General features: G+C 32.5%; 1 protein-coding gene across 8 annotated transcripts in view; it reads left to right on the top strand.

Annotated features, from left to right (window-relative positions):
* LOC126884134 (titin) overlaps positions 1–10,074 on the top strand; it is a 74,993-nt gene that overhangs the window by 274 nt on the left and 64,645 nt on the right. For 5 of the 8 annotated variants that reach the window (XM_050649991.1, XM_050649989.1, XM_050649988.1 and 2 more), the window contains exons 2-3: positions 897–1,226; positions 4,836–5,300. In XM_050649991.1, the coding sequence (XP_050505948.1) occupies positions 944–1,226; positions 4,836–5,300 (748 nt within the window). In that variant the 5' untranslated portion in view covers positions 897–943. Of the gene's footprint in view, positions 1–12; positions 275–896; positions 1,227–4,835; positions 5,301–10,074 lie in introns of those variants that run through there. The other 3 variants (XM_050649986.1, XM_050649985.1, XM_050649992.1) reach the window with 3 other exon arrangements.

Below are 10,074 nucleotides of genomic sequence, written 5' to 3'. Positions count from 1 at the left end.
ACGAAATACAGCGTAATGCTATATTTTTTGACGAAAAAATTGTATAATTATTCAATCATTTTTCCGATATTTAAGCAAAAACTATTGTGATTAAATAAATATACAAAATGAATTTATAATACGTCAAACATAGAAATAAGTTTTGATATCGCATGGTTCAAGGTAAGGCTTTTGATGCAGGCAGAAAAACTTTCCAAGGATTCCAAATATTTTTCACCAATAACGTTGCAGTTTTTATATCATCAAATTTGTACAGTGATGTGTCATTTTTATTGTAAGTGATATGTAAATCAAAAGAAAATTCGTAGGAAATAGAATATTTTCTTAAAATTTGTATTTACTCAGACCCCTCCTCCTTACGAATCCAATGTTTAACAATTCAAAATCGGTCTAATATACAGTGTGTATTGGAAATAATGTTTTTTTATCAAACGTAAATATGGTATTTGTATCATATTTTGGATCCGTCAGCCAGTGTGACATTTATTGGGATATTTCAAAAAAATGATTATAGTCTGTCGTTCCATTATTGGTTTTTGAATAAATACTTTAAGAAAAAAATTTAGGAAGACTAGAAAACGATGTCAAGAAGCAATATAAATGTGTTTATATCAGCAAATTCTTGATGAGTAGTAAGAGTGACATTAGAAATGATAATTTTCGATTACATTCATTCAAACCTTTAAAAATTGGAACATATTGGATTATTTCGTTATAGTGTATGTCTGCATTATTCAGAGATTTTTAATTTATTAATATTAACATATTTTCTAGGCAATATTTTGGATTTAGGAGGAATTGGTTGATTTTTTTTAATAATATTTATTATTTTATAAAATTAATCCTTTAAAATATATTAAATAGGACTTCAATGGTGATCCATAAATATGTTTTAGTTGTCAAATTGAGAAAGTAGTTTTGATATCAAAGGACACAAAACGTAATGGATGAAAAATCCGAACATGGCGATCAAACCGCGGAGATACACGATCCAGTAGTCGGGTCCTTGGACGAAGGAATGGATATACGGATGGACCCGGAAGCCGACGTTTCGGCAGTGGATTCAGCGGAAAACGCGGGAACTAGCCAAGACACAGAAACGCCAGAAGTGGCCGAACCAAACATTGAGTCTGCTGTTGGGAACGATGATAATACTCTAATTTCTGAGTTAAATGATGTTAGTCTGTCTGCTGCAGCAACTAGTAATGAGACAGATTCCTTTTTAGGTATTGTTTATTTTCATAAAATCCCAAATTTACATATTGATTTAAAGCAGTGGTTAGGCCTTATTCTTTTAATACTTTTGTCTGTGTATGTTTTGGCCCCACACCTCTTAGACAATTCAGTTATTTGAATTTAAGTTATACAGGGTGTTTGGTAAAGAATGGGCCATAGCTTAACCTTAGATTCCTGAGGTTAAAATAGGTTGATTTAAGCTAACTTACCTTAGTACAAAAGTGTTTTGGGATGAAAAATCTAAATTCACCACCAAAAATTATGTATTACCCAGAGGGCGCCACATACGTCTTTCAGTGCTCATTTAATAGGTTCAGTTTTTTATCCCCCACTCTACATATTTTTTTGAATCAAAATTTTTATTCTCTTAATATTTTTACCAAAAAAGGTATACTACAATACTACATTCATCTCACTAAACTCAACTGTTTTCGAGATAAACGCATTTTAAATCTGTGATATAACATATTTTTGTGCATATTTATAATATAACATTGTAGTTAGACCCGAAAAATAAACTTGAAACCATAATCATTGTGCCAGTTCTCATATTTATGTCATTGCATCGAAAATTCCATTTGAAGAAATTTGCAATACATTTTTGTAAATTTTTATGGTTTTAAGTTATTTTTCGTATGCATTTACATTTTATGCAATATTATGCAAAAAATCATGGTGCCTCGCAGATTTAAAATGAAGGGTACACGGAAAAAACCGGCTAAGTCACAGATCTTGAGATTTTGGATGTTAACAGTGGACTTAGCTTACTTTTCTCGTGTATGGGCATATATTTATGGGCTTTTTCTAGTGACTTGTCTTGTTATTTCCGTGTTTTAAAGGTTTCAGAAGATGCAAAATGGAATTTACTACAAGATGGCGTAAAAAATGCAATTTCTACAAAAATGGACTTAGCTGTTTTTTCCCGTGTACCTTTCAAATGCGCTTATCTCAAAAAAGGTTGAGTTTAACGAGATGAATGTAGAATACCGTTTGTAAGTAAAAATATTAAGAGAATAAAAGTGTTGATTCAAGAAGTATGTAGAGTGGGTAATACAAAAAATTTAACCTATTTAATGAGCGATGAAAGGCGTATGTATGTGGCGCCCTCTAGGCAATACATAATTTTTGGTGGCGAATTTAGATTTCTCATCCCAAAAAACCCCTGCTTACCAAATTTCGTGTTATTATCCCATGCCTGTTAAGAAATATTCAGGAATAAATAAAATAAAAGTTTAACTTTGACACCCTGTATTTCGGTTATTATCAACTTTTGTACTAAGGTAAGTTAGCTTAAATCGACCTATTTTAACCTCGGGAATCTAAGGTTAAGCTATTCATCCTTTACTCTATGCATTCTTTACCAAACATCCTGTATATTCTCTGTATTTGTTACTGGAGTAGGTCTGTATCATTCTTCTTTTTAACTCATTTAGAAGTTTCTCATTTTTTCTCTGTGTTCAGTTTGGTATTCTCGTTTATATTCTGAGGTATTGTTCCACTTGTTATTAAGTGTAATCATTAATTGGTAAAATTCGCAGAGTTTAGTTAGCAGCCAAACGCAAATAGTTATCAGTTGTTTCTTGAAAATTGAGGTCATTTTACACATGCAATTGAATGTTTCCATGCCGCAAGGGTCTAGAAAATTATTAAATCTCGTGTCGCAAAGAGTTAAACCTGTCTCTAGCATTAACTGTTAGGGTACGAACAGAACAAGTGAGTCATGATGGAGGTTGAGGTGGATGCTACTAGTTAAGTCACTGTTGATGTCGACAGCACATAGCAAGTGACTGCCGACTGCGCTGCTCAGTCGAGCTAGGACCACTAGCAAGTGAAGAAGTTTGATGAAATTTGAATGGCAAAAAGATTGTGCTTTTGCGATGTTGTGTCAGTCAAGTGATGATAGTAATGAAATGTCAGCTGTCACCAAGTGGTGGCTGATAGGTAATACACCCAACAGATGGTTTTCAGTGCACCTGGGTCTTGCTCAACAATATGGAAGTGCGCTGCACAATTGCTATCAGATCGTTCTTCATATTTATCACTTGAAATTCAGAAATCAACTGAATACGCAAAAGAGAATATAGGTAGCAATTCGAGAATGGTAGCACACGAAATGGCAGGGGGCAGGGAATGACAACTTGGTTTTGAACGTACGAATCACAGGGAAGCATCGTAGAGGCATCCATGTAAAAACAAACTAATTAGATTTTCAAAAGTATTGATGTATACCTCCTGGATGGCATCTCGCTAAACCTTCATGATGACTTACCTGCTCTGTTCTCTTCCATTCACTACAATATGTTTATTTTATATGGATGTCGATATCAACCACAATCTCCACTGTGACCTACTTGCTCTGTTTGTACCCTTAAATATTTGTTGTTTAATGTGTTTGGTGATTGATTAACAAGTTTTAGTCATTTCTTGTTATCTTTTGGTCTGGTAATGTAATTGTTTTGTTGGATTGGATCATTTTCTTCTAATTCCTCACTGGGTCAAACTACATCTCAAGATTTCATTGGGTTATTGCATATGTTTGTGTAGAATGCTTTGTAGCTGAATTGAACTATTCATAAAGTAGATTTTTAGTGCTTTTATTATTTTATGTTCATAGGTACTAGGTAGTCTGATAACTAACCTCCTTTGAAAGGAAAACCCTGTTTTTCCACTTTTATTTTATTTGATAGTCTCGTTTTAGCTCAATACAACTATTCCAGCGATTTTTCAACTTTTTATCCCATCCAAGTAATGTTTCTTTCAAGCTGTGCAAAATAAGTGTTTCCTTTTATCAATGATTATCTTCTTATTCGAGCTGAATTTTTATGTACAGTTCAATATTCAGATTTGGGAACACATAATAATCTGAGGGGGCCAAATCAGGAGAATAAGCCGGATGACAAAGAAATTTGAAGCCCAACTCAGTAATTTCTATTAGTTCCATGTTTATCTAGGTTTTCTTTTGTTCACATCATCTTTATGTGTTACACACTTGAATTTTCTCATTTATTCTCTTAATAGTTGTTTTCAGTTTTGTACTCTTGTTAACAATCTATGGAATTATCTACTTGTTTGTTTCATCATGTTTTAGACCTTTTCTTAGATGATCCAGTGTTTTTCTGATTTGTCTAACTTGTGGTTTAAAAATGTGTCTTTAGCAATCACTATATCTCTAATGTTTATATTCCATAAGTTGTCAGGCTTCCATCATTTCTTGTTATTTTTGATGTCATAATGTAATCGTTTTGTTAACAAAATTAATTTACTCCTCTTCTCTCTCTGGCTCAAACTGACGGACAATATTTTGGTGGGTTATTGCACAGAACGCTTTGTAATTAAGTGCTTGGGCGTTTTTGTTTGTTTTATGCTTTATAAGTACTTACTAAATCTATTTTTACACCATTTCATCTTCAGCTTATCTACTGTCAACTTTCAGCTTGTTTTCGTTGTGCTCTTCTGCATCTTTGTATCTGCACAATCTCATATCCAATCTTTTCAGAAGTTTTCACTTTTTGTCAAAGATTTTCCAGTGTATATATATTTTTCTTAAATCAGGAACACATAAACCATCTTCTAATACCCCTTATTTTCTTACTTTCTAGACTCATTTACATCAGAAAATCCAACCTCTGAATCACAAGCTAATGATGATCAAAATAGCAATGCTGCTGATTCTGACCTGTCAATGCCTGCACTTGTCCTACCTGATGAACCCAATGACATGTCAACAGAAGATATGAGCTTTAATGAAAAACCAGAGGGACAGGAAGAGCCTGTCGTAGAGCCTCCTAAAGATCTTGCCGAAGCACCAGTAGAGGCGATGAAGGATGTTCAAAAGGAACCTGTCTATTCACTGGAAGAAGAGCTGGAAAGGATGCATGAGGAATCTGTCCAGCCAGAAACAGAACCGGTTCAGAAACACGCTGAGTCTGAAAAGCCTGAGGAAGTTAATGTTCCTGAAAGTAAAGTGCATACAGAGAGCAAGCCAACTCCTATAATGAAGGATTCTGATTTGGAAGAGATGTTGGCAGCTGATGATGTGTTGCAGGATCCACTAATGATTAAAAGTGAGTAAAAAATTTCTTTTGTCTATAATATATGAGTATGATTTCAACATTTCAACAGCGAGAAATCATAAGAACAGATTATTTTATTAACGAAGTAAAACTTGAAAGGTTAACAAAAATCAGAGATCTAGGGGTGTTATTCACTAACAACTTCTCATTTAATGAGCACATTCTCAAACTAACTAATGATTGCTATAGACAGTTAGGCTTTATCCTAAGATCCAGTAAAGAATTTTATTGTGACACTACAATTAAGCTTTTTAATGCATATGTGAGGTCAAAACTCGAATATTGTTGTACCATATGGAGTCCCTCCATCATATCACATGGTGATATGATAGAGAGGATTCAGAAGAAATTTTTGAGGTCTTTATATGTGAGGAAATTTGGGATTTATCCTTTTAAGGTTTCGTATAACTTGCAGAGAATGCTTTTTGACACTGTGTTATTGAGCGAAAGACGTAGAAATGCCCAAATCATTTTCATATTTAATATAGTTTATCAAATCATAGATTCTCCTACGATTCTTTCATTTATAAATTTTAATGTACCAGACCAAAGACTTAGATGTAGACACACTTTATTTAAAATAACTCCAGAATATGCAAACTCCCCCATGGCAAACTGCTTAATGGCAATGAACGATTTTATCCTGAGTGAAGACCTTGACCTATATAATATGAAAAAGAGTACTATGCTACATAAACTGTGGTACCCTTATTTATTGTTTTAACGTGTACTTGTTTTATTGTATTGTATAAATTATTGTATGTTCTTATTGCCTTGTATTGACCAACTGTGCATTTATAATTGGCATCATTGCTGTAAATGTGCAGTATAAATAAATAAATAAATTTATGTGGTCAGGTCTTATTAAGATTCGAAACAGCCAAGTCCTTGGATTTTTGGCAAATATGCACCAATATATAGTAAAAACGACGAAATCATTCAGTTTTGTTCTGGTATAACCAACTTTTTAAATATTGTTGTATTTGTTAAGCTATCTAATAAAATATAGCCAGACAGGTTATAAGAAACAGTAGAGCAAAGTTTTGGAAATTAAATATCAAAGAAATAGAGGCAAGAGGTGACTGAAAGATGCAAACATTATTAGAAGAAAAATATTAGAGATAGAACTCATACTCAGTGTTTCAAGCTGCACAAGATGAACATTATTTCACTGAGATTGTTGTTAACCTTCAATTAAGATGGTATCAAACGAAGAAGATTGCCCAATGAAGCTTCAATATATACTGCCGAATTATCAGCTTTATTACTTGCGTTAAAATATATAGCCTCTATTGGTATGGACAGTTTACCATTTTCACCGATTGTAGAAGCTTTGTGGACAAACTCACTTCTATCCAATCGACAAAAAACCTAAACCACATTGAGATAGAAATTAAGAGCCTATATTATGATATTACTTCCTCGGGTAGTTCAATTATTATTTTTTGGGTTAGAGGACATTCTGGAATATTAGGAAATGAAGAAGTCGACAAATTAGCTAAATCTGCAGCATTAACCAAACGAAAAATAAACAACATACTTCTACCCGTAACTGATATAGATAATATCAGTAAAAACAATTGCAAAAAAGTTGGCAACGTTTGTACAACCAAAGTACAACGGGAATAAATTTTAGAAATTGCCAACCACTAATTCCCAATGAAGGATGATTTAAAAATGAGTCCAATAGGTTATTTATAAAAACATTAAATAGAATAAGATCAAATCACGCACTAACCCCAGCATAGGTATCAGTGATAACTAGCGTTACCAGGTGTCCCGATTTGCGCGGGACGTCCCGATTTTCAGGGGTCTGGGGACGCGTACCGATTTGTACCTGATCGGGACACTAAATGTCCCGATTTTCACCCACGAAACCCAATTTCAGGAGGACTTGCAGTGAATTTTATAACTGTTATAAAAACAAGGCACTCCTAAAAGCGGCAAAATCGAATGAAAAATATAATTTTAATACAAAATAAATAATTTACTTAATCTACGATTTTGTTTAGTAATTTCGTCTGATTATTATTATTATGTAGGATTAAATACAGATTATAGAAACACCTTTTAGTCCAGTAAATGAACGGGAAATACGGCGATACCGTGTAATTTTCAGGATCAACTCCTGATTGCATGAAAATTTGGACGGCTTGTGCCGTTGGTTGCTCTTACTCGGGGGGTGACAGTCACCCCTAGTTGGGGGTGAAAAACCGCTCGTTTAAAATAAGTCCGGAGATGGATAAATTGACTAATTCTAAGAAATTTTAGTTCTATAGAATTTTAACCTAGTTAATACTTTTCGAGTTATTTACGATTGAAAATATGTATTTTTCGACAAAAAAATCACGTTTTCAGGCGATTTTCACAAAAAGTAAGTATTTGATAGAAAAAGATATTCTTAGCAAAAATGTAGCATACCTAATATAAAAAAATGAAAAAAAATTGTGAACTCGTAAAGTCTATAGACCCAGCAAAGGCAAAGTTGTAGCTCATGAAAAATATGTTCTTATTCGTCAAATTTCAAATCAAATATTTCAACGTAAAATAACCAAGAAATGAAGCACTTTTCGGAAAAAAACATTTAAAACTTTTTTAATAAATCTTTATTTTAATGCTTTAAAAAAGTTTCTAGCATCAAAACTAAGCGAGTTATGCTCAAAATCAAGTTGACTCCATTTTTTTGGTAAAAAAATCGTGCAAATCTCCCCCTACATAGCACCCCAAATGAAATTAATCGTTATCGCTTTACAAACAATTGACTTTACTTATGTATTTTTTACATGGCCTGAACGAGTCACTAATCACGAGTGTATGCAAAATATGAACAGCCATATTTTAACCAATTTTTGTGTTACAGAAAATCAAAATGAATCAATCATATTTATAAAAGCCAAACCTACGTACCTATGTACTTACTACTCCTTGAGATTTTTAGTATCCCTAATACTTTTTAAGTTATTTTGAAAAAGGGCATTTTCCAATATTTTAGGAATTTTTTTTATTATAAAACCAATTTTTTTCAAAACTATGCACTCCCAACCGGTAAACCTTACAGATCGTATAAACAATACACATATAAAGTAAATGGTAAAGCGGGTAACGATTAATTTTATTTACGGTGCTAAATAGGGGGAGATTTTCACTATTTCTTTTGCCAAAAAAGGAGCCAACTTTATTTTGAGCGTAACTCGCTTAGTTTTAATGCTAAAGACTTTTATATAAAACAAAATTAAATATTTTTTTAGACGCTTTAAAAAATTTTAATAGGTTTTGCCCGAAAATTGCTTAATTTTTTGGTTATTTCAAGTTGAAAAATTCGATTTGGAATTTGACGAATAAGAACGTATTTTTGATGAGCTACAACTTTGCTTTTACTGGCTTTATAGATTTTCTGAACATACAATTTTTTTTCTTTTTTAAAAGCTACATTTTTGGTAAAAATATTTTTTTCGATAAAATTACCCAAAAAGTATTGATTTAGTTTAAAAATTATATAGAACAAAAGTTTTTTAGAGTTAGTCAATTAATCCGTTTTGGGACTTACTTTAAACGCCCGTTTTTTTCACCCCCGAGAAGGGGTAACTAATTGTCACCCCCCAAGTAAAAGGAACCAACGGTACAAATTCAACTTTGAAGTAGACAGTAAGTAGAACCTAAAACCAGATTTTCATGCAATTCGGAGTCGACTCTAAAAAGTACACTCCAAAAGGGTCATTTACTGGGCTATTGTTGTTTATTTGTCCCGATCTACAACCCTAAATCCCGATTTGTTTTTGCTTATGTACCGATTAAAAACAAATCGGACCTGGCAACACTAGTGATAACCCATATTGCGCCTGTGGTGGAATTGGAGATCTACAGCACCTCATATTGGAGTGTGGACAGTACAGACAAAATATTAAAATAATGTATGAAGAGTTGTTAGTTGATTTAAATTGTCCTTTATACCTATTAATTTAAATGAAATTATTTTTTCAAATAATAAGCAGATGTTAAAATGTCTTTACAAATATATAACATCCTGTAAATTTAAATTTTAAATAGGCTTAGGTAATAAAATTAAAAATAATTGTAAACATATCACACAAAATTAAAAAATGTATCCATGAATATTATAACACACTGTAAATTTAGATTATAAGTAGGCTTAGATGATTAAATTAATTGTTATTGTAATACCATATAAAAAACAAATAGTCCTTTGAAAGTCCTTTGAAGGATAGATCCTTTGAAAGTCGTCTTTTTGCTAGAATGTGGAACTTATTGTTAGCTAATGCTATTCGTGGGCGTACTGGGAAAATCCACTAACTCACAAAAGAAAAGTTTTGAGAAAAACGCATTTAAACATTATTATACCTTATGGATTACCTCTTACAAATCGGGTATACTGGCTGTTCAAATTTCGGTACAGGGCACCGGACCAAGGGTATGACGGATAATCGAAAAGACGGTTAACAGAACATTAAAAAAAATAAAAATTAATAGTATAGCTCTCAAATTTTATGTGTATATTTGAATTAAACTGAATTATGGTGACACACAGATATTGACTGTAATAATTATTGTGCTGTGCGTTTTTATTTTCAGCTTGCGATTCTAAAAATAGAACTCTAAAAGCACTGTATCATTTATCATTACCTATTTAAATTGAAATTTAATCCAGAGCCCTCAATTAGAACAAAAATTATTTACATACAAAAATGCGGTGGTGACATAACTGCACGTGTGTACATTTCAACGAATTTCATTTGGCTTATCACAA

This window comes from Diabrotica virgifera, chromosome 4 (genome assembly GCF_917563875.1).
Source record: "Diabrotica virgifera virgifera chromosome 4, PGI_DIABVI_V3a".
Classification (NCBI taxonomy): domain Eukaryota; kingdom Metazoa; phylum Arthropoda; class Insecta; order Coleoptera; family Chrysomelidae; genus Diabrotica; species Diabrotica virgifera.
Note: the sequence above shows the minus strand (reverse complement) of the source record. Positions and strands in the feature narration are given on the sequence as shown.